This window comes from Mesoplodon densirostris, chromosome 11 (assembly GCF_025265405.1).
Source record: "Mesoplodon densirostris isolate mMesDen1 chromosome 11, mMesDen1 primary haplotype, whole genome shotgun sequence".
Taxonomy (NCBI): Eukaryota; Metazoa; Chordata; class Mammalia; order Artiodactyla; family Ziphiidae; genus Mesoplodon; species Mesoplodon densirostris.
Genome location: NC_082671.1, coordinates 94,933,759 through 94,958,435, shown reverse-complemented (window position 1 = coordinate 94,958,435; position 24,677 = coordinate 94,933,759). Strand labels below are relative to the sequence as shown.

Here is a 24,677-nt window from a genome sequence, read left to right as displayed (position 1 = left end):
TTTGCATACTATTACTTTTACTTTGGTAATATATTGACATTATTTATTTATTTTGAAATTACTTTTAAACATTGCACTGGATCAGTTTTGACTGTTTTGATTTAAAAATTTTTCTCCTCATGAATACAGACGATGCTGATATAAATTTCGGATACTGTGAAGTGGAAGAAAGATGTAGGCAGTCCTTTGAGGCTTGGCAAGACAAACAGAAAGAACTAGAAGACCAAAAGAAACAAACTCTCAAAGCTCAGAGGGATAGAGAAGAAAAGCAGTTTCAAGAAGAAGAAGAAAAAAGACATTACTGGATGAAACAGTTTGAAGTTGAAAAGAAGAAATTGGAGAATATTCAGAAGGTAAGGTTTTTTAATTTTAATTTTTGTTTTTCATACATTTTTAAAAATCAGTATCTACTTCTGAACAGTATTGATGTTTTAGTTTATGGTGCGGATTGAGCTCCATTCTATGGGTTTTAATTAGTCCTAATAATCAAAGCAGTTGACTGTGAATTAACAGTATTAATATGGACTCCTTGCCTAGTTTTCATGAAATTCATTAGAATTTCAGGTACTGCTTTGAAACTTCATAGTTTCAAAGATTGTCCTAAAAAATCTGATATTTACTACATAAGTTGTTACTTTTTTACACCCTTCTAATCAGAAAAAGGCAATAGAATTTTCTCAATCATGTAATGTCCTTGCTATGTGGTCTGATATCTAGCAATTATGTAAAACATATTTGGTTGAGTGGTTTAGCCATGTAGGTGATGGTATGTGCCTCATTCCCATAATTGAGCTAATTCCTGGGACTAGAACTTTTTTGGTGTGAAGGAGTTTTGTGTTTTCATTTCTGTTTCCTCCCAGCTGCACCTCAGGTGGTCCTCATCCTCAGGTCATGGTAGTGGCGTATTGAGAAACTGGTGGATTTCTAGGACCTACCTGTGGGCCATTAGGCCGCTTAGAATGTATGGATAACAGACAGGACTTACATCTCTTGTTTTACATTACTAAAGTTGCCTTATATATTACTCACAACTTACTAGTTTGAGTGTTCCATATAGAGAACCTAAGCATGTAGTCACATAGGCACTTCAGGGTATTCAAGCCTCCAATGTTGAGTACATTGCATTTCCTGATTATATAGAAAATAAATAAATTAAAAAGTGATAATATTGTCGAACCAGCTTGGCCATGGCTTTTTCTAATAGTAAGCTATGAATGACTAGCTTTCTTTTAGTTATATTTTCCTTTCCACAGACCAGATTAGTCATTTCCAAAAGTCAGAAGTTTTTTTTGTTTTGTTTTGTTTTTTTCAATTCCGGAGTAGGAGTGAATATAATGTAGATTCTTAGAGAAGTGTTTGCTGACCTGTGGTAAAACGTATTATTGCTATTGGTTGTTAGTGATATTTTCAAATATTTTCTAAAAAACATCTGATTTTTATATTCTGTTCAGCTAAGTTGCCATTTTTATTTGTTTTGTAACAAAACTTTACTGACTACTTTAAGGGCAAAGCTTTCAGCTATGTGCTTACATGATAGAAAAGAGATTTAACACCAGGGCCCTACCGTTGAAGAATTGTAACTTGTTTTTTGAAAGTAATTTGTGCTTTATCATAAAATTATGATTTAAAAAATATATATGACATTAGTAGGTTTAATGAGTTTCTAAATGTGTGCTTTGTTTTACCTTGGGGCTTAAAATTTTTCCAGTGGGACCATTCCATAATTTTATAATGATGGATTCTAAATAATTTACTTATTTAGTAATTCTATTGTGTCCTTTGTTAACTTCCTCTTCCATTTTCCAAAACAGCTATCGTAAATCTCTTTCCTTAAGAGTTCTACACAACTCCTCCCTCCTCGTTATTAGCAAATTATCACATAAGATTTTTGCATCGATTACGAACTTCTTTTTCTTTCTCATCCTGCATCTAGTTACCATCAATCTCTGTGGTCGCCTTTTTGCCTTTTTTTTTTTTTTTGCCTTTGCTCTTATCTCAGTAAGAGAGGTTTCTTCTACCAAAGGCTAGCTTTTCCTCCTTTGCTCTATATTCTATCATTTTCTAGTTTACCCCAGTTTTCCTTTATGTTGAAACACCCCTACAGCTTCCTCCTTTCCTATTGCTTATAGGCATGTTCAATTTTCTCCTGTCCTAGAAACAAAACAAAAGAAAAATCATGAGATCATTTTCCTTTATATGTCTCACATCAGCTGCTCTTTAGCTCTACTTATCATAGGCAGGCTTCTTAAGGAGGAGTTATTTGTGCTCAATCCATTTCCTCATCTCTCATTCAATCCTAAATCTGCTGGGGATCTTCCACCACTGCCCCAGTGAATGAAACTGCTTTTGACCAAAATAATCAGTCTTCTAAATTGGATTGGACAAAAATAACCAATGGCTTCTAGAACCATACTCACAGGTTCTATTTCAGTATTTATTTTTGCCTCTTTAGCATTTCATGCCAATAAAAATTTGATTGCTGACCATTTCTTTTTCTCTTGACTTCTGTGGGACCATACTGCCTTGACTGTCTTCTTACATGTTTGGCCGTTCTTCCTTGATATCTATTTTAGGCTTCTTTTTCTCTTTCTCCTTGAATATGGTCCTAGCAAGGATTCCACCCTTTGTTCTTTCTTTTCTTACTCCATGTATTTTCTCTCTTGATAATCTCAAACACAGTTATGGCTGTTCAGAACCAAATCTATAGTTATAACAAAAAAAGGCAAACTGCATAACTCTCCTACACTCAGAACTTAATGTATCTAAAATTGAATGCACTGTCTTTCTTTCTGAATCGTGCTCCTCCTCTGGTGTTCATTATTTTGATGAGTTACACTATCATCATAGTCGAAGCTAGAAAGATATGGACCATTTTTAACTCTTCTCTCTCTTTTATTATCCTCTTCCTTCTAATAGTTATATTATTCATTGTCTCATCCATATGTCTACTGCTAGCCTATAGTTCAGGATGTCCTAATGTCTAGCTTGGAATATTTACTATACTCTCTAATTGATCTCCCTACTTTTGGTCTTGTATTCTGTAAACTCATGCACCATAGTGCAGTTTGTAGGATAATTATTTTCTAAGAAATGTTATGTCCCTGCTTAAATGCCATCAAAAGTTCCCACAATTCTTATAAGATAATGTCCAAAGAACTTTTCCCGCTTCCTTTTATCCAGTCAGTTGGCAGTTTATGACCATTTCATATTTACATTGTGTTTGTGTCTCTTCTGATCCTCCCACCCGATCTGCAGAAGGCCCTCATTGGTTCTCACATGGACTTCTCTAATACCTACTTCACTGATATCCTTAGTGTCTCCTTGACTTACTTTCTCTAATTCTATCAAATGTAACCTTATAATTTTTCTAAAACAGGGCTGTAATCATTTTTCTAGCTCAAAAACATTTAATAAATGCCTAAAATGTTTATTTAATCTCTTAAAAGCCTAGTCATTTCAAAAACAATCTTCTGTATGAAACCTTTCATGATCCTCTAATTATAGCACCTATTCCTACCATAATCCTTATAGTTCTTATTTTGTGATAAACTTATTTTGCTGAATTTGGGGCAACTTGTGAATGTATGATTGCATTCCTATATTATTAAAGGTAAAGTTTTTGAGGGAGGGGATTATATTTTACATATTTTTTTTATTCAGCAGAGCCTTAACAAAATAGACGCTAATAAAGAGTTAATGAAAGAAAACAATTACCCTCTGAGCTGATTTATTATGTGAATTAAATGAAATGGTGTGGAGAGAAAAAAATTGTAATGCAAAACCCATCTTAACACACATTATCATCTGTAAATTTTGCATTGTCCAGGAGTATTTCTAGCCAAAACATTTTATTATATGAATAAACATATAAATAAACTCAAATAAATAAAACGACTTACCCAGATTTTAAATATCTTTATATGCTAATGGGAACCCTAGGTATCATTTTATTATATTTCAGGTTGAGATTAAAGTTGTTATCCCAGTACTAATAACTGAGGACCATTGGGTGAGTTGTTATCTTTAACCATTTTATACAAATATATGTCATAAGAATCATACATAATAAACATAATATTGTTTGATAGTTGAATATAATATTTCAATATTATCATATGTTCAGCAAGAACAGGACAAGATGAATGACGAACTTCATAAAGAGGAGAAAATATGGAAGGAGAAATTTAAACAGCATGAGGTATGTGTTTGTTGTTTTTAAGCAGCACAATAATAATTCTCCATTTGAAATAAATTACTATGCTTGGAATGGGTATTTTAAAATAATATTGCCTAGTTGGTATAGGATTTAATTTACTAAAGTTTTAAAATACCTTAGTTATAGAAACTCTCCTTGAAATAGAATGTCTTGAAAAGGAAAATAAACTGGTTCAATGAGTGAACATGTCTATATAAACTTGTAATTGTAAAATTTCTTTTAAGTTTTGAGAAAACATACTATTATGAATATTTCATTATGATTGAGGATTGTTATAAAAGGTTACTGCATTTCTTTAACACAACTAATTGAATGTGTTAAATAACCCCTTTAAATTTAAGATGATCCTGATGACATGTTTATTGTTTTTAATTTACTCCACAGTTTTTATATAAAATTATTTTAAATTTAGAAGTAGATAAAATTTCCCATAATCCTGTAATGTAGCTAAAAATATTAACTATCATTGTATGTTTTCCAGGTCTTTTTAAAATTTATACAAACACATTCCTGAAAAAGTATGTTTATACTGTCCATCTCTAAATTAAAAAAAGTTGGTTAGGCATGTGAAGACACATGGTTCATTATGAATGACAAGAAAAAAAAAAAGACAGTAGTGGCTCACTTTCAGGTAATACAAATGTTGGAGTTAGGAGAGCCATTAAAATACCTCTTGCACTGTTGGTGGGAATGTAATTTGATACAGCCACTATGGAGAACAGTATGGAGGTTCCTTAAAAAACTAAAAATAGAACTACCATACGACCCAGCAATCCCACTAATGGGCATATACCCTGAGAAAACCATAATTCAAAAATAGTCATGTACCACAATGTTCACTGCAGCTCTATTTACAATAGCCAGGACATGGAAGCAACCTAAGTGTCCATCAACAGATGAATGGATAAAGAAGATGTGGCACATATATACAATGGAATATTACTCAGCCATAAAAACAAACGAAATTGAGTTATTTGTAGTGAGGCGGATGGACCTAGAGTCTGTCACAGAGTGAAGTAAGTCAGAAAGAGAAAAACAAATACTGTACGCTAACACGTATATATGGAATCTAAAAAAAAAAAAAAAAAAGTCATGAAGAACCTAAGGGCAAGACGGGAATAAAGACGCAGACCTACTAGAGAATGGACTTGAGGACACGGGGAGGGGGAAGGGTAAGCTGGGACAAAGTGAGAGAGTGGCATGGACATATATATATATATATACACTACCAAATGTAAAACTGATAGCTAGTGGGAAGCAGCCGCATAGCACAGGGAGTTCAGCTCGGTGCTTTGTGACCACCTAGGGGGTGGGATAGGGAGGGTGGGAGAGAGGGAGATGCAAGAGGGAAGAGATATGGGGATATATGTATATGTATAATTGATTCACTTTGTTATAAAGTAGAAACTAACACACCATTGTAAAGCAATTATACTCCAATAAAGATGTTAAAAAAAACCCTATAACTATCATGCAGTAGCAAAATAATTAAACAGGTGATATGAAAAGAAAATTAGAATCTTTAATGAAATACCAAGTATATATTCTAGAGTTGAATAGTTCAGTGTATAAAAATAAAATTTCAATGGATAAGTTTGACAGTAGATTTGACACGGCAGGTGAGAACATTAATGAAGCTGAAGGGAAGTCAATAGAAAATACCCAAATTTAAGCACAGAGAGGGCAAAAAAAGAATGGGAAAAGCAGAAAAGTACACAAGAAATATGTGATACATAATGAAAATATAAAAAATATGTATAATAGTAATCTTGGAAGGAGTGGAGAGAATGGGGTAGAACCTATGTGTAAAGAGATAATAGTTGGAATGGTTTCAAATTGTTTTAGAAAAATCAGTCTGAACATTTGAAGATGATTAAAGATCTCCAAGTAGAATCAATACAAAGAAAATCACACCTGGGAATTTAATAGTATTGAAATTCAAGACTAGAGGGAAAAATCTTAAAAGCAGCCAGAAAAAAAGACACATTGCCTAAAAAGGAGCAGCAGTAAGCTGACAGCTGACTCCTTAAGTGAAATGATGGAAAGAAGAAGGCAAAATAAAAAATTTAAGTGCTAAGTGTTAAGGGTTTCTTTGATCATTAGTGTTCTTTGAATCCAGTCTTCCTCTGCTTTCTGGACTCAGTTTTCCCTTCCTGGAGTATATAGCTAAATACTTGTCAAAAATATACTTTTGGACAGCAAATTTTCTCAATCTTTGCACAATTGAAAATGCTTTTAAAACTGAATGATTAGTTTTCTTGGACACAGAATGCAGGTTTATTACCACTTAATTTTAACAACTTAAAGATATAACTCTATTGCATATTTATTTTTTCACATGCCATCTATGATTGCAAATTTGATACTCATTCATTACATTCTTTTGAAGCTTTGGAATTTTTCACTTTTTACATTCATCCACACATATTTGCTGGTTTTCTACTGTGTCCAGGCATTTCTGTAAGTACTCAACATACAGCGGTGAATAAAACAGAAAATAATCCTTGCCTTCATGGAGCTTGTATTCCTTAGTGTTCTGAAATATTGCTAGTATCTAGTATATGAGTGTATCACTGTGTGTGTGTGTGTGTGTGTGTGTGTGTGTGTGTGTATGTGTGCATGAAGTTAACTCTGTATCTTAACAGGCTTTTTTTTTTTTTTTGGTTTAGAAAACATATTTTTCTATGATTCTCTTCCCTTTGGTTTTTCTCAGTTCTTCATTTTGGAACTCCTATTAGTCATACGTTGAGGTTTCTGTGTTGATTATCTTTACACCTGAACATCTCTGACATATATTTCATAACTTTGTGTTTTATATGTTGTTTTGGGAAACACCTAATTTTGAAGTTTTTGTTTAGACAATCAGCTGTTCAGCAATTTTATACTGATTTTTTTATTTGAGTGAGTCATATATTTTTATTTCAGGACTTGCATTTCATTTTTATATGGGGTTATTCTTGTTTACACATTTTTTCTTAAAAATATCTTTATTTTAATTTTTACTTAAATAGCTTTTTTCGCAGAAATTGGTTCTTCCATCTTCTTATTGAAGCATTTTTATTGCCTCATATCTTTTGTGTTAGTTTTTCTCAAATATTTACCAAATTTTGTTGATCTGTTTCCTTTTGTTTTAGAACATTAGTGACAATGCTATTTTCTCACCTACCTCCAGATTATCTCACTTAATGCAAAATGTGTTTATCAACGTTCTTAATAGTTGAGAAAGGATAAGATGTGTAACTAGGCTTATTTGTATGTACTACCTCACCTTCCTGGTATCATAAGTCACAAAATAATTCCCCACTTCTTCAGTCCCTGTGCTAGTTCCTTTATCAGAACTCCCATCTCAGAAAGTCTGAAGTCCTTTTCTCCTACACAGATTTTAGCTTGAGGCTTTTCTTTCTTTTTCTCTGTGTCATTCTGATTTCATAAACTTTCTATCTTCAAGGAATTCCTCAATCTATGTCTGGGTGGCTTAGTATAGCCATAATATTACAGGATCAACTTACTAACTTGATAGAAGCTCCTAAATATTTAAAAAATTAATATACCCTTTAAAATAAATTACTTTAGTTCCTCTAAGTAAATTTTATATTGACTTTACTATGATTTCAGTTTTAGTATTTGTTCTCAATCTATATTTTGGATGATACTTTAGTAACATCTCACATTTAATTTATGCTGACTATTTATCTTACTTTATTTTAGGAATTTATTAGAAACTTGCATTTACAAATGGCAGAAGAAAAAACAAAATTTAAAGACCGACAGGAAAAAGAAAAAATGCATTTGTTAAAACTGCAGCATAATGCAGCTGTAAAAATTCAAGCTAAATATAAAGCATTTGTGGCCTACCAAAAATATGGCCCAATCATAAAGGAACAAATAGAAAGTAAGAAAAGGAAAGCTCAAGAGTGGAAGGAAAAGGAGGCAAAAATACAACAAATGGAAGAAGAAAAACGAAAAAGATTAGAGGAGGAACAAAGAATAGAAGAAGAGATAAAAAAGCAGAAGCAAGAGCGAAGGAAAAGGAGAGAAAAAGAATATGAAGAAAAAAAGAACATCCTGAGACAAGAAAGAGAGCAACTACTAAAGAAGGAAAAATTGAGATTAAGAGAGGCTGCAAGAAAACAGCTAATAATAAGTAGAGCATTAAAAAACGGAGATTATAATGCCAAATATTTAACTGTCGAAGATAGATCAAAGAATAAGGATGATGTAGCCGGAAGACTAGGGGATGAAAAGTCAAAGAAGTGGAAAGGTGCTCCCCCTTTGCCAGTTGAAGAATCGAATAAGAGAGAAAATGTAGATAGACAGCTTGTATTGAAAGAATCAATGCAAGTGCAATTAAAAGAATCTATATCAAGCCAAGCAATTTTGCCAGTATTTAAAATAGAAGAAAAAAATGAAAACCTGGCAAAACAATGTTCAGAAGAATCGGTCAAAAAAGCAAGGAATTATGAAAACATAGACCAAAAAACTCAATTGGAACACCTAGATCTAAAAGAAAATGTGAAAGAACAGTTTCAGCTGCAAGAATTAAACTCTCAAATACAAAAAGAAGTCATGAAACCTTCCATAAATGAGATTATGAGACAAGAAACCCAAATAAAAATATTAGGACATAATCAAGAAATTAATGAGGTAAACAATGAAGCACAGAAAATAATCGATAATCAACAGAATAAGATACAAGAAGTAGAAAAAGAAGAGATATCAGAACAAAATGGAACATTATATGAAGACAATAATATGAAGAAAATTTCAGTGATTTCAATAAAACAAAAACCACTACAACTAAAATTAGAAAATCCTGCAGATATAGGGGAAAATATAACACTACAAGAAAAAGAAATTGATTTAAAATCTAAAGAAACTGAGGAGAACCCAAAAGGCAGTGCTCTGAATAGTGACTTGGTTTTTAACACCAATGATGCTATGATAAATGTAGAAGGCAAAATAAACAAGCAAAATTATATTTTAGGTAGAGATGCTCCTTGTGAAGATTTGGGTGGCAACACTGCAAAAAACTCCTTGGTTTTTAAAGAAGTAAACTCTCTGAAGTCTCAGATTAAAGAAATTCCGGAAGAATGTCATGAAAATAGAACTGAATGTGAAAATATAGTGACCTGCTCTGTACCAGAGCCAACACTTATATTTTCTATTGAAGAAAAGAGGCTTGCTTGGATAAAATCATTTAAACCCTGGTTTGAAATTTTCAAGCAAAATCAACAGAAGAAGATTGTTAGGAGAAAGAGACTTGTAAAATGCCCAGTCAACATGATGCCCCCTTTGAATACACTAGAAATTCTTCAGTGTGGCCCTTGGAATACTTTACAGCAGGTATTTTATAATACTTTTTTCATATTGAATTGTGATTGATTGGTTCACTAAAATGTAACTTTAAAAATCTTAATAGAAGGCATATTTTATTTATTCATTTATTTAATTGAAGCACAGTTGATGTACAATATATAGGTTACAGGTGTACAATATAGTGATTCATAATTTTTAAAGGTTATACCCCATTTATAGTTATTATAAAATATTGGTTATATTCCCTGTGTTGTACAGCATATCCTTGTAGCTTACTTTATACATAATAATTTGTACCTCTTAATCCCCTACCCCTATATTTCTTCTCCCCCCTTCCCTCTCCCCACTGGTTACCACTAGTTTGTTCTCTATTTCTTGGAGTCTGCTTTTTTTTTGTATCCAAGAATTCTGTCTCTTAATCAGTGAAGTTGCTAATGAAATATTTCTCCTATTTGAGAGAGGTTGCACTTAAAAGATCTCCTCAATTAAAAGTATTCAGGTCATCTTCTCCTTCAGTGAAGCACTATGAAGGGCTTTGATTTGTCTTGAAACCTGTGTTCAAGGGCCCTATAGCCATTACTAGGCTTCCAAGAATGGAGGCATCTCGGAATGTAGAGCTGAATTAGAATAGGAAACTCCTAGCTTGATACTCAGGAGTTAGTTTGCTTTAGTCCTGGGCCACAACACCACCTAGTGGCTCCTTTCGGAAGGAAGTGGATTTCCTTGAAGTGGATTTCACAAGTACTGTGAAAGAAGGGCTTACAACAATGGAAGACTCTAGAATTTCTATATAGAAACAGAGTTATTTAGTCACTTGCTATATAAAGATGATACATCTATGCCTGAAATTTAAAGTCGTTGTCACCAAATGCTACTAATTTTCTATGTTTATGGAAACAGAGTTTCAATCAAAAATAAGACAGAAACTAAAAAATGTGTAGAAAAACAGAAGAGAATATTTCAAATAGTGAAGTTCTAGAAAGGATTTAAGATTAAAATACATATGTTTATCTGGGGCCTGAAACTCAAATGTATTTATAAAATTTATTTAGTTTCTTGATATAGGTAGATGCCTAGAAAAGGAAACATTCTTATTAATACATATGCATTATTTGATTCATTCACTCAGCAAATATTCATGTGTCTAATATGATCAATCCATATTTATTGTTAGATTAAAGGGACAGAAACAAACCCCAGTCTTTGCCCTTATGGATCTGACTATGGTAGACAAAAAGGCATTAAACAAATAAATACACATAAATACATTACTGCAGATTTTGATAATTGCTATAAGATTTCAGGGTATTCTGTGAGAGAATAACAAGATAGTAGGATTTAAAGAGATCTCTGGGATGTGAAAGAGCAGTATAAAGAACAAGAACTACTTTGAAGTGTATTTTTTTTCCCTAGGCAATGTATTTTTCATATCTATCAGACCTATAGAGTTACATACAAAATCTCTCAATAGCTCTTCTACTACATTTTTTTCTTTGGCCACATTACCTCTGGAATCATTCTTTTCCTACTTTACCTAAGATGTTGATGCAGGCTTTCTGATTGGGTGGCATTAGATACTAACTCTTTTATTTTCTTTAAAATAATTTTCTTCATGAATATCTATTTGGGCTAGGCATGAGTCACAGCTTCTTGCCTACAGTATTTGTTTCAATAGTTAGAAAAACCAGTAGTTCTCTTCTCTTTCGTTGTGGTTCTCTGTTTTGTCCAGTGAGAGGAGAACTGAGAAAGTTAAGACATATGAACCTCTTTCTCCTTGGTGTTTCTTGTTTTGCCCACTCTGTTCCTTCTATGGAACTCTTGTCAGTTTACAGAAAGTGAGGATTAACCTTTTCTTATACTTGTTAGAGCAAGACCTTGCAAACTGTAATGTGTATATAGGTCACCTGGGGATTTGTTAAAATGTTGATTCTGATTCTTTAGGTCTGGAGATCAACTGCAGCATACTGCATTTTTACAGTGCCCCCGGGTGATGCTGTTGGTGCTGGTTCATGGACTAATTTGAGCAGCAATATTCTAAAGGACCCTGTAATCCTTTGACTACTATTCAAACAACTATTTCAAACATTTAATTTTTCTTTGAAGCATCAAATATACAGTATAAACATGAAAATATAAGTGAATGTGCCATGTAAGTGCTGAAGTGTTATAAAAACCATCTTGTAATGACTGTTTGCAAGGTGGTTTATTGTGGTATCTTCATTCACCACTGCTACTGACTCATGAACTCACTTTCTCACTTTGATTTTCTAATCTCTTAGCTTCACGTCTTTGTCATTATCTGCCACCTTTGTAAAGTCCTTCTGGAGTATACCTTTAGAAGAGAAAAATTTATTCTTCTGGAGTTTCACCCAGTAATCAATTCATTTTGCTTATGTTACTCTCTCACTTTGAGCCTTCAGGACATGATTCAGGTCTGCCTCTTGTCCATACTTCTTTATTTATTGCCAGACAAACAGTGGTTTTCATTACTTGACTCTGAGATGGATGAGTGGGAGGATGGATAAAGGGATGGAAAAAGAAGTCCAACGGAATGTTAATCTTATCTCCATATTATTATCAGCTTCACAATTAGCTAGGTTGTATTGATTAAAAATGAAATTAATATAAAAATCACTTGAGTGTAATTTAATAAAGTACTAACAATCCCTGTACCAAATAAGATCAGGGTTCTAATTTTATTTCTGCCATTTACTGGCTGTGTCACCTTGTACAAGGTGCTTGACCTTTCCCTTTCTGAGCCTCAGTTTTGTCTTCTATAAACTGGGAAGAGCAATACCTACTTTATAGGACTGTTGACTTTTTAAATACCGTATGTGAAGAATCTAGTCTTATGCTCCTAACACATATGATAGTCACTGTCAAATGTGGATCGCAAACATCTGAAGAGAAAGGCAAATGGATTTTTGAGGGCTGCTTAATAGCCTCTTTCATCAAATACGTTTTAACATTGAAAATGCTGGATCATCTACTATATGGAATAATATCCCAAAAGGATATGACTGAAGAGAAGTGATTATTGACAACTAACATAGTTTTCTTTTTCCTAGTTGAATGCTTTAACTAATTCATTTTTCTTTTATTTTGGGCATTTTGCTACTAATTGTAACTTGCCTTAAATAGAAACCACAAAAAAAGGGTACTAGCTTAAGGATTTTTTGCTATGGCTTTATAACATGCCATGGATGATAACATTTTAGGGGCTGAATGTCTCACTTCATTCAAGGCAAATTGTAATTAACTGGTGTTGTGATGGCACATGATTTACTTGAAGTTATATTCTCATTCATTTAAGCCACTAATCATAGCTCAGATTCAGTCTCTTTGCCGCTGATTTTTTGAACAATATTATTTCTCCAGGTTGAATAAATTTGAGATTGTGGCACTGAACATGAAGCAAAACAGTCATTGCTTTCGTTACTTTTGTAATTACAGTTTACCATAGATGACTGACACTGCTTCAGTTGAACTCAAGAGTAACTGAAAGTGAACTCTATCAAAAATCTGTAGCTATTTTAGGTCATTTTATTTACCAAAACTGTCAAGGATTTGGGGGAATATAGACGATTAAGTGGAAAACTGATTTGTGATCTTTTATCAAAATATAATGAATGAGTCATAGGTTTTCTATAGATGGAGTAGTTCATTTTCAAGTCATGAGAGACCAAAAATATTAATCTTCCAAATATTTTTATATTATCCTTTGTAAGGGAACGAAACTATGAATGCTATAAATATTTTAGTTTTGCCATAGGGCTAAGACAGTTTATTCGTTTAGTTATTTAAGAAGAATTTAGCGACCATCCACTATGCCCCAGTTGCTCTTTTATCAGGCTGACCATGCAGTAATGAGCACCTGTGGGTACTAATTCTATTTGACCTTAATTTTTAGAGCATAAGGAGGTTCTATTTATGTAATTATTGTCATGCGTGTATGAAAATGATGAATGTAGAAGTTTATTTGATCTCATATGTTTGGAAAAAACGAGAGTGCAGTAGAGAATAAATTGCTATATCATAAGGAAAAAATTTTAATGTTTAATAAAAGGGAGGAGGAAGTACCATTAAATACCTCATATTCACAAGTAGACACCATCAACAAGGATACTGCAACAGCTGCCACTCCTGTACTGTAATTAAATTAGAGAGGTTGCCACATCATAACTAGAACTTAATTGTGCTTATGTAGTTGATTGTAAGTAGCATATTATTAAATCAGGCAGGATAATATAAATTATAAGGTAGAGCAGCATTTGTTACTATAAAGCTGCAGCTATAGGGTTTTCAGTTTTTAAGTGCTCAGCTCTAAATAGTGTGTTCATTTTTTAGTATAGAGCCAGTTTTCCAGTTACAGAATTTATAGTATCTCTTTGTGGACAAATTAAATGGGCATTACACAGCAGTTATCCTGACACAAGTAGATTAATATTTTTCTTTCTGAAAAATAATAAAAAAGAAATTTGTTTCAAAAGTTGTTTTACATTATGAGTAATTGAGAAATGCCTAGAATCATTATGAAACTAGAAACTTTTATTCACCCAAAGTTTTAAAAATAATCAGTTATTGCTTTTGCTACTTAAAGCAAGGAGCAGACTAATCCCTTCTATCTCCATGAACATATGGTCTTCCCATTTACTTACATAAATATGTAAATGTAAAACTTTAATGCACAGGAAATATTTCACATGAAGAGGAGTTATTGCACTTAAGAATTTTATACTTTTTCCAGGTTTTTTGAAGTAATAATGCTTTCAATTTCAATAAAACATTTAAAAAATTTCTTTTGAGTAAGATATACGCTAGTATGATATATACTATAAAGCTAATCATTTTAGAATTGTTATTCAGTACACGGGAAACCTGGCCTTAGGACTTGTGATGTGGCAGTATGAAAGTATTTTTACTATAAAGCAATTTAGCTTATGTAATTATTTCAGTGCACGGACTCAATTATGGTGAAGAACCAACATATTATTACATTATTACTGTGCCAATTTTACTTAGGTGAGAGCTCTTGAGTTTAATAAGTGGAGTGCTTTTCAGTAATCTCAAAATATTTCTATCTGACATATTCTTGTAGAACTCTAAGTGTAGTCCTTAATATGCATACCATAAAGTTGAATACATTCTTTGATATTGAATTTTCTTTAGTTGGAAAGACTTAAAAAGAGAAAAGTGCCTTAGGAAAAAAGGAAGTATTGAGTCCACAGTAATATCTCAATAATAAGAAATGTTGTAAATGTATGTTAAGAACTATTCGTGATTTTTTATACCGCAGATTCTATATGTGCTGGGTATATTACATTATTCAGTAGTATGGAATGATTCATACCTTTATAATACAGAAGACATAATAGAATATTGTTTTTATTGCATGGTTCAATTATTATTGCATGCTTCTACTTATTACAGGTTCTATAATATCTCTTCTCAGTTAAACTTGCTTCTTTTTTGGAAGATAGCTAAGGTATTCTAGTTGAAGCATGGCAGGTTGGATATAAAATCTATCCCCTGACCTGTTGTGGCTTCTGGTACTATCCAGGTATCCCTAAGATACTGTCAAACACAGATCTTAAACATTTATATAGTGCAATCCTGAAAATAATGCCAAGGGACATGAAAAACAAGGAAAATGAATTTGGTGAAAAATCAGGGAGTGAACTAATAAATGATTACATTATTATTGCTTCTATGCATATTAGTATTGAACTTGAATTGGTCATGAATGACTGCATTATTTTGTCTTTCTATGAGGGGAACAAAATTGGCAAAAAGGCCAGATAGCTTAAATGAAATTGAGTTGTTAATAAGTGTAGGTTTCAATATATAGCATTACTTTTTTTAGATGAAGTTTTTAAAACAATTTTGCAAGGCTAGTATACTTTATGTTCATTATAGTTAGATAATGTTTTGTGTTCCAACTTTCTTGAATTCTCTAGGTTACAACAGTAACATTTCAAGATTTGCCAGGTTGTAGTCTCTCCACACTGGCAGAGTGTACAAATCTTCAGTTTCTGTCTCTTCGGTGCTGTGGATTAACCTCTTTGCACAGCCTGAGTAACTGCAAAAAGTTAAAGTACATTGATGCACAGGTATGTCCTATGTTCTCAATATTTATTTTATAATAAAATATAAAGTGGAGTAAGGTGTAATTCAGGTGTACATTTTAAGAAATGACAATTTTGAAGAAGCATTTACTAAAGTAACCTATAACTCAGGGTCTAAAAGATATCAAGGGCCAAAATTTGTGAGAACCATACAGGGAAGATGATTAGATGGTATGACCTTGAAATTATCTCTATTTGCAGATGATATAGTTATTGTTTTGTTACTTTTTGCTGCATAACAAATGACCACATTATTTAGTTAATTAAAAACAGCAACCACTTTATTTGCTCACAGTTCTGTGGGCTGTGAATTGAGTCCAGACTTATCTTGTCATTTCATCTGCTTCATACCGTGTTGCCTGGGTCTCTTATGTGATTTGCAGCTGGGGCTGGAATGTCCAAAATGCCTTCTTTTACATGTCTGGTGCCTTGGGAGTTTGGAATTTCTCTCTCTCTCTCTCTCTGTGCTTTCTTGGGAATCTTAAAAGGGTCAGCTTTCCAAAAAGACAAGCTTCAATATGAAGTGCTTATCAAGCATCTGCTGGCATCATGCTAGCTTGTGTTCTATTGGCTGAGCTTTCAGTTCATGTGGGAGGGGACTGTGTGGATGTGTGAATATTGGGTTGTGAGGTTGATTGGAATTGCTTACAAAGTAACAATCTCCTGCAGTCTGGCCCCTGGCTCCTAATGAGTCACATCCTTCCCGCATGCAAAAGGACTCATGTCCCAAAGACCCCAAAGTCTCATTAACTCATGGCATCAGACTCAAACTTGAGCACAGAATCTTCTCATCTAAATCAGATCCAAGTGGAGATGATCTGCTCAGAGAAAGTTCTTTCAACTCAGAGATCTATGAAGTTAAAGGAAAAGTTGTCTTCCCTCCCTCCCCCACACCCACATACAGTGGTGAGACAGGACTTGATTAATTGCAAGAGTTGTTACCATTCAATATGGGAGAAAACAAGAAGCTCATGGCAGTCCCTGGTCCATAGCTAAGAAACTACCATCAGTTATTAATAAGGACTTGGTTCTGCTCCATGGGAATGGGTCTCTGTGACTTTTGGTTCTGCCCACTCGGCTTTTAACTCCATTCTCAAGACATACTTTCTTTTTTTTTTTCCCATTTATTTACTTATTTATTTATTTTTGGCTGTGTTGGTTCTTCGTTGCTGTGTGTGGGCTTTCTTTAGTTGTGGTGAGCAGGGGCTACTCTTCATTGTGGTGCATGGGCTTCTCATTGCAGTGGCTTCTCATTGTGGTGGAGCATGGACTCTAGGTGCGTGGGCTTCAGTAGTTGCAACATACAGGCTCAGTAGTTGTGGCTCGCGGGCTCTAGAGCACAGGTTCAGTACTTGTGGTGCACGGGCTTAGTTGCTCTGTGGCATGTGGGATCTTCCCAGACCAGGGCTCAAACCCATGTCCCCTGCATTGGCAGGTGGATTCTTAACCACTGCACCACCAGGGAATCCCCAAAGGCATACTTTCTTTTCCATAAGAAGTGCCCTGTTTTGCAGCTGAGAATTTTTCTCAGTGTTTCTTTCTCGTAGAAGTTTGGGGAGGGGGGGTGGTGTGCTAGAGTTTTATTTTTATTTTAGATTATATTATTTTCAATTCAAACTGACTGTGCTTCTACCAATATGATTTTCTTTTCAAACTTTGTTTTTCCTATGCTTCTTATTAAGTTTACTCCATTAGACAAAGGCTATATTCATATTTTTGAGAAGGATGTTATAGGACTACACCATTAAGATTCTTAGAAGCCCATTTAGCTTTCTGAAATCTTAAAAGAAGAGAATTGCTGTTGCATCCGTGACATATGATCTTGACATTGAGACCAATATTATGTATTGCAGAGATGTGTATGTTTAATAAAAGTATAAATCTATACATGAGATATATACCTAATTCATGGTATTGGTATTCTTTGGAGGGAAAGATAGCAAAAGGGACTGAAGAAGGGAAATGGGGAGATTTCAAATTTTTCCATGTTTGGTTTCTTTAAAATAAGTTTTTTAACAGCTATGACCAAATGTTTGCTCTTGTTCATTTAGATAGTTTGAAATATTTTGTTATATGATCCTCTGTGTTTTCTATATTTTAAAAGATTATTAATAAATACAAAATCATTTATTTGGTTACTTAGTATTTTCATCTAGATAGTATAACACTCTACATAGTTATCTTAAAAGATAGGGATTCAGATATTCATTTAAAGATCATATATCTCATCTTCCCTCTTTTTGCAAGCTTTAAATGTTTCATTAATAAGCCATTGAAATAAAACTAATTACATTTGTTCTTTGTTTTAGGAAAACAATATTGAGTCTATCAACTGTGAAAATTTAGAAAATCTCTGTGTTGTTCTTCTTAATAAAAATCAACTGACTTCTTTTCATGGTTTGGATGGCTGCACTAATATCCAAAATCTTGAACTTTCACATAATAAAATCACTCGAATTGGTGAGAACAATGGAATTTATATATATTGACATTTATTTCTCATTATTATATTTTGTTTCATTTATTCTTTTTTGAGAATAGGCCACCATCACTAATTTGCTTATTTTATCCAAGCCATACTTAGTTAATCTTTTATCCAGATTTATGAAGGAAACAAAATTAGTTTTAATACATATAAAAGGAATATGCTCCCACCACTGGCAAATGGGTGGTTGTTAGTAGCTCCTTAAATTAGTATATTCACCTCCCTGTTCCTTTTCTTATAACCAACAGTGATCTGAACTCTACTGAAGAATATAATACCCTAGTTTGTTGCCATCATATTTTTATGGACCCTATGCTTTCTATACTTCTCAGCAACTGTCATAACTGTTTCCTGGTATGACACTACTCTCCTTACCTACATACATCACTTGTACTAACCTTTCCTTCTTTAGGTAAGGCTACCACATAAAAGAAAGAGTTTATCAGTTTGAATCTCCCTAATCATCTTTGTCCCTCCATCTGTCTGTCTGTATACCTATATATCAATAGCGTTTCCATCCTTATTCTTTGTAATCCATAAAATTCAGTGATGAAAATGTCTTTTCTTATTTAAGACCAGCCCTTCTATTTTACGTAAATATACCTGTCATTCTCCTCTGGTATCTTCCTCCATCATTTATCACCTTTCTCATGTCAGATTCTTCCTATTGCCGTCCATTGCCTCATCTCTCTTCCTCTTGTTGTCAAGTCTTGTGAAAGAGTGTTCTGTTCTTGCTCTCACTTCTTACTACCCAACTTCCCTCTTCTGCCCACTGAAATTCAGCTTCAACTCACTTCTATACATTTCCAGTGTGGTAAGTCTAAAATAAAAATCTCATGTTTTTTAATACCTGGCTTAAAATTCTGTTTGTTTGGTTTTTGTAAATTTAACTGTGAGATTCTCAAGGGACTTGATAAGGGCTTAAATGATGGTTAATCAATAATCAAGGACTGGCAGAAAATAATGAACTAGATAAAAACATTACTCTGGTATACTACTAATGGCTTAAATTATTGGACCGCCAGAAGGTACATTCTTTCCACCTTCTCCATCCTATGGTGGTCAGGAAATGTGATCTGGACTGAAATATCACGAAATGGGATGGGAGCAGGTGGAGGAGTAGAAGTAAGCCTGCTTTCTGTGTTTAGGCCTGGTTCTACCTAGGCCTTCTGGATATTAATTTAATTTGTTTGCCTATATAATATTTTGTTTTTTCTTTCATTTTTTTTTATTGTTGAACATTTCAAACATTTACAAAATGAATACATGGAGATTCCATATACTATAGTCAACATTTGGTCCATCATTACTGTTTTGTTTTTTATTGTATTTTTTCTTTTTTAAAACGAATCCCCAAATCATAAAGTTTCATCCTTTCATACCTTAGGAGATGGTTTTTAATAATATGGTCCTTTCTTACTTAACTACAATGCATTGTGTTGCCTAATAAAATTAAGAGTGATTCCTTCTATCAACTGATAATCTATAATCCAAATTTCCTTATTTTCTTAAAACTATCAGGGTTTGTTTGAATCATAACACAAACAATGACCACATATTACATTTACATAGGTGTCTGAAGTCCTATCTAATCTGTAGTAGTCCTTCCACTTTTTTCCTCCATGCCATTGATTTGTTGCAAAACCTATGTTAATTGTCCTATACAGTGTCCCACATTTTGGGTTTGTCCATTTACTTCCTTTTAGTGTATTAAAATTGTTTCACTCTGCCTATAAATATTTCATGTCCTGTAAATGAAAGCTAGTGCAACAGGCTTGAGTTGATTAAAATTTAGTCTTTTTTGGCAGGAATTTTTCAGAGGGGTTGCTCTGTGCTTCGTATTGCCTTACGTCAGGAGTCATACAGTGATTATTTGCTTTTAATGATGCTACAGTTGCATGTTAGGTATGTGAGTGATAGCCTAAACGTTCCATTATAAAGTTTCCCACGAACCTTTTATCTAATGCTTTCATCCATTGATTAATGTGGCCTGAATCAATTAATGCAGTGGGGGATACAAAAAATGAGTTTTCTAATTTGAACATTCCTTCCACATTTTAAAAACTGGAATCATTTATTTAATAACTATTTGGTTACCTTGGAATCATTCGTAGAGGAAAGACAGTAATAAATGCCTACCTTTATATTGATAGACTTTTACAGTAAGGTCATTTCTTTCAGTGGTGTCAAATGAATTTTCTTTGTTTCATTTATTTTGTTTTGCTTTTGCACTTTTCTCTCTCTCCCTGCTATTCTCTCTTTCTTAGTGGTCTTATGAACTCATAGAATTTTATAATATAGAATATTTCAGTCTCTTTTCTTATTATGCTGCTTGATACTCAAATTGTCCAGTCCTGTGAATTTGATTGAAGATATCAAATATTGATATCTCCAAATTTACTTTCTGAACTTTATAGTTGTGTTACTTTCTCTTCCACTGTAGTCCTTGGTTGATACCAACACTAACATAACTATTTTCTATGGATTATAATAGCCATAAAATAGTTTCAAAACAACAATGCCAGTATTAGAAGCATTTTAGAAGTATTTAGAAGAAAACTTCTAAATTAATTTTGAGATTTTTTTTTGCATTTCTTTTGGCCCTTACACTTTGTCCCCCAAAGTGATGTGCTTGCTCACTTGAAGTATTTTATCTTTGTGATTATGTTATGAATTTGAAATATAATTAGTTCACTTTTCCCTTTGATTCAATTTTATTTTTGAGATGTAAGACAGATACATGTTTCTACAGACTACATTTAAGAAGACTCAAAGAGATTGTGCTTTCATCCTTTTTCATTTCATTGTTATCCGATCTACTTTTATATACAGATATTTATTTATATATGTGTATAATAATACATGTGTATCACATATGTGATATATGTGTGTTTGTAAATATATATACATATACATATATATAAGAAATATATGTATATATGCTAATTCTTTCACAAAATATAGAATATTTTAAGTACTGTTCTTTATCTTGCTCTTTTTCATTTTACAACCTATATGGAGTTCATAGCATTCTTTTTCTATGGCTTGATAGTATTCAGTTGTGTGTATGCACTAGAGTTTATTCCACTGGTCCCTGGTTGATGGATAATGGATGGTTTACAATCTTCCACACTGCCATCATGACTAACCCGACACCTATGTCATTTCATACTTCATCAGATATATCTTTAGGTTAGTTTCCTGATATATATATATATATTTAGGGGGGGCAAAGGACATCTTTAATCTAGGAAGATAGTGCCCGACACACTTTATATGGGTTGTACCACTTTGCACTCCTACCATTAATACATGTTAATGGCAGAGTTTTTTGTTTTTTGCTTTTTTTGCTTTTCTTCTGTTTATTATGCTGTTCTTTTCTATTTTTAAGTTAAATTTTTAATTTAATTATTTATCATTTTTCACTCTTGTTGACATAAGTACTTAAGTCTATAAATTTTACTCCGAGCACTGCTTATTCTGTAACTTCTGAATAAGGTATAGGTATTTTTGTCTGTTCTACAATTATATGATGTATTTTATCTTTTACCTAAAATTTTAAATTTGCATATGGAAAGGCCATTTTTGTTGCTATTTTTTCTAGTTTTATTGCATTATAGTCAGAGAATTATTTTTGTGCCATATCTGCTTTTTGAAACTTGTAGTTTTCTAATACATTGTTAATTTTCAGGAATGTTTCATGTGCACTTGAAAAAAGGTTGTTGTTTTTTGTTGGAATATAAAGTATATATTTTCATCTTTAAGATCTACATTAGTGATCTTTTATTTTAGGTCTTAAATGTGTACTTGATTTACCTTGGACTGAAGGAGTTGAGCTAGATTGAATGTATCTGTTCTTTTTTTTTTTTAACATCTTTATTGGAGTATAATTGCTTTACAACGGTGTGTTAGTTTCTGCTTTATAACAAAGTGAATCAGTTATACATATACATATGTTCCCATATCTCTTCCCTTTTGTGTCTCCCTCCCTCCCACCCTCCCTATCCCACCCCTCTAGGTGGTCACAAAGCACCGAGCTGGGTATCTGTTCTTAATCAGCTGATTTCTTTGTGTACATCCTTTTGTTTCTGCGTTATGAATGTTGCTCCATGCTGTTATACAGATATTCTTAACTGTGTTATCTTTATTGTGAATTTTAGCCTTGAAAATTTTAAGTTCCATTCTTTGTCTCTTTAATGCTTTTGTGACTGAATTCTACCTTGTCTTACATGGTTTCATTTTGTTTGTATTTGCCTAATCTAAAAAAACTTTTTAACATTTCTGAATCACTTTGTTTTAGGTATGTACTTGTATACAGCATGGATTTGGGTTTTATTTTTTGATCCAAGCTTAAATGTTTTTCTCTCATATAGACCATGGCCATTTGCATTTGTTAATTTAATTCATATACTTGGTCTCAGTACTGTCATCCCACTGAGGATGATGCTCTCTATTTCTGGAGGGAGGCCTTGTTGGTAATAAATGGGTTCTTCCACCCCTGGGGCACCTCCAGTTTTTACTTATCCATTCAATATCCATAGGATTTCCTCTGTACGAGTGTCGATTCAGCCTGGATTGTGTTGATCCTGGATACTTATTACCCCACTTAGAAAGAAATTTAGCTTGTGATTTCTTTATCTCCCATTTGCAATGGAAGGATAGGTTATGGGTATTTTGATTTCTTTGTTACACTTTATGAATTTTTGGAGGAGGTTTGGGGAGAATTGGATCTAATCAGTCACCATCAACTCCCTTTTTAAAAAATATAAATTATTTATTTATGGCTGTGTTGGGTCTTCATTGCTGTGCGCGGGCTTTCTCTAGTTGCGGTGAGTGGGGGCTACTCTTTGTTGCAGGTGCACGGGTTTCTCTTTCTGGTGGCTTCTCTTGTTGTGGAGCATGGGCTCTAGGCACGCGGGCTTCAGTAACTGTGGCACGCGGGCTCAGTAGTTGTGTCTTGCAGGCTCTAGAGCACAGGCTCAGTAGTTGTGGTGCACAGGCTTAGTTGCTCTGCGGCATGTGGGATCTTCCTGGACCAGGACTCGAACCCGTGTCCCCTGCACTGGCAGGTGGATTCTTAACCACTACACCACCAGGGAAGTCCCCATTTTTTGTTTTTTAATTTGGGGAAAATATCGTGGTTTTCACAAAGCAAGATTTTGTTTTGCAAACATTTCAAGGCATAATTTCTAAAATGTAATGTATAATGTTCTTTAATATGTTTATTTGTCTATGTGTCTCTGCTGCTTTGGGACCACTCATGACTTCTCCCATATGGAAATACTGATACTTTTGAAACAAATTATTTATTGTAAAATTTTAATTTAAAATACATACAGAAATAATTTTGTTGTTGTTGGAATAAAGGCAAGTGCACTGATAATGTATGTTACTTTATTGGTACTCACTGAAGCAAGCTTGAAAAAAAAGAAAAAGGCTGTTTGTAAGAAGAAATGCTTGAACTGCCATTCACTTCATTTTCATTGCCAACAGTGCTGTATGGGATTTTTTGTAGTCAGTGGATTTCCTGGGATAGGATATCTGCAAGACTTATGTGAAAACTGCCATGTTATTAATTGATGTACCTGAGGTATCTCTATGTAGTACACTTTCAGCAAACAAGGTAAAAGACATCTTTGCTGTCTGTTGGGTACAATGAAAACACTGTATTTATTGAGTGTGAGAAGAATATACATGGGAAAGTAGATTTTCTGAAGACCAGTTGGAGTCTGTTTTTCATCTTCAAGAACTGCTTACAGAGATTCTGGTTGAGTTAAGTGAAAAGCATAGATTTTGTCTTTCAATGATATATTGATGCTAAGAACTCTTATGAAGGGGCACAAAGATAGATTTGTGTTTATAAGTTAATAAGTCACTATTCCATGCTATAATATTTCTTAAGGAGGTGAAATAAAATTGGAAGCAATACCAAATATTCTACATTTGTAGTTTCGAGTTTAATTTGTTCCTAATTCTAACTAAGCTATATTTTTGCAGTAGTTAATTCGCAATGTTAACTCTAATTACTCTTTTTATTAGAAAACATTAGTGTACATTTTTTACTTTCTTTGCATTTAGTGACTGAAAATAGCAACTCTATCACTCTCTTTAAGGCACTTTATTTGAAATAATTTATGCTGAATGTTTTCCATTCTAATTAAACTGGTTAATTGTAGAAATAGAAACACAATGTGAAATATACTCTTTTAAAGTAATAGTTTAAAATTTAGTTCTTTAAATTGAAAGTTACAAAGTTAGTTCTTTAATGTTTAAACATATTGTGTGCTGTGACTATAGAAAGAAATGGTCTTAATTATTATTATTAATCATAACTGAAATATTAATTTAAAATATAATTCAAAATGATATCCTTAAGATGTATTACATATTGAGGTACAGATTATTTTCTGGTCAAATGTAGCAAAAAATAAACTATTATATTGGGCATATATGGTCATATAAATTTTGTAGTCATGTAAAGAATACTTTGTACGTTTTTATATTATTTTCTATAATTGGTTCTATTTTGGCAGCA

At 33.1% G+C, this 24,677-nt stretch overlaps 1 protein-coding gene across 1 annotated transcript in view; it reads left to right on the top strand.

The window, feature by feature from the left end:
• Window positions 1–24,677, top strand: part of LRRIQ1 (leucine rich repeats and IQ motif containing 1) — a 182,739-nt gene that overhangs the window by 7,790 nt on the left and 150,272 nt on the right. Inside the window, exons 5-9 of the mRNA XM_060113615.1 lie at window positions 130–353; window positions 4,124–4,198; window positions 7,925–9,559; window positions 15,490–15,642; window positions 17,967–18,117. Coding sequence (XP_059969598.1) covers window positions 130–353; window positions 4,124–4,198; window positions 7,925–9,559; window positions 15,490–15,642; window positions 17,967–18,117 — 2,238 coding nt within the window. The remainder of the gene's footprint in view (window positions 1–129; window positions 354–4,123; window positions 4,199–7,924; window positions 9,560–15,489; window positions 15,643–17,966; window positions 18,118–24,677) is intronic.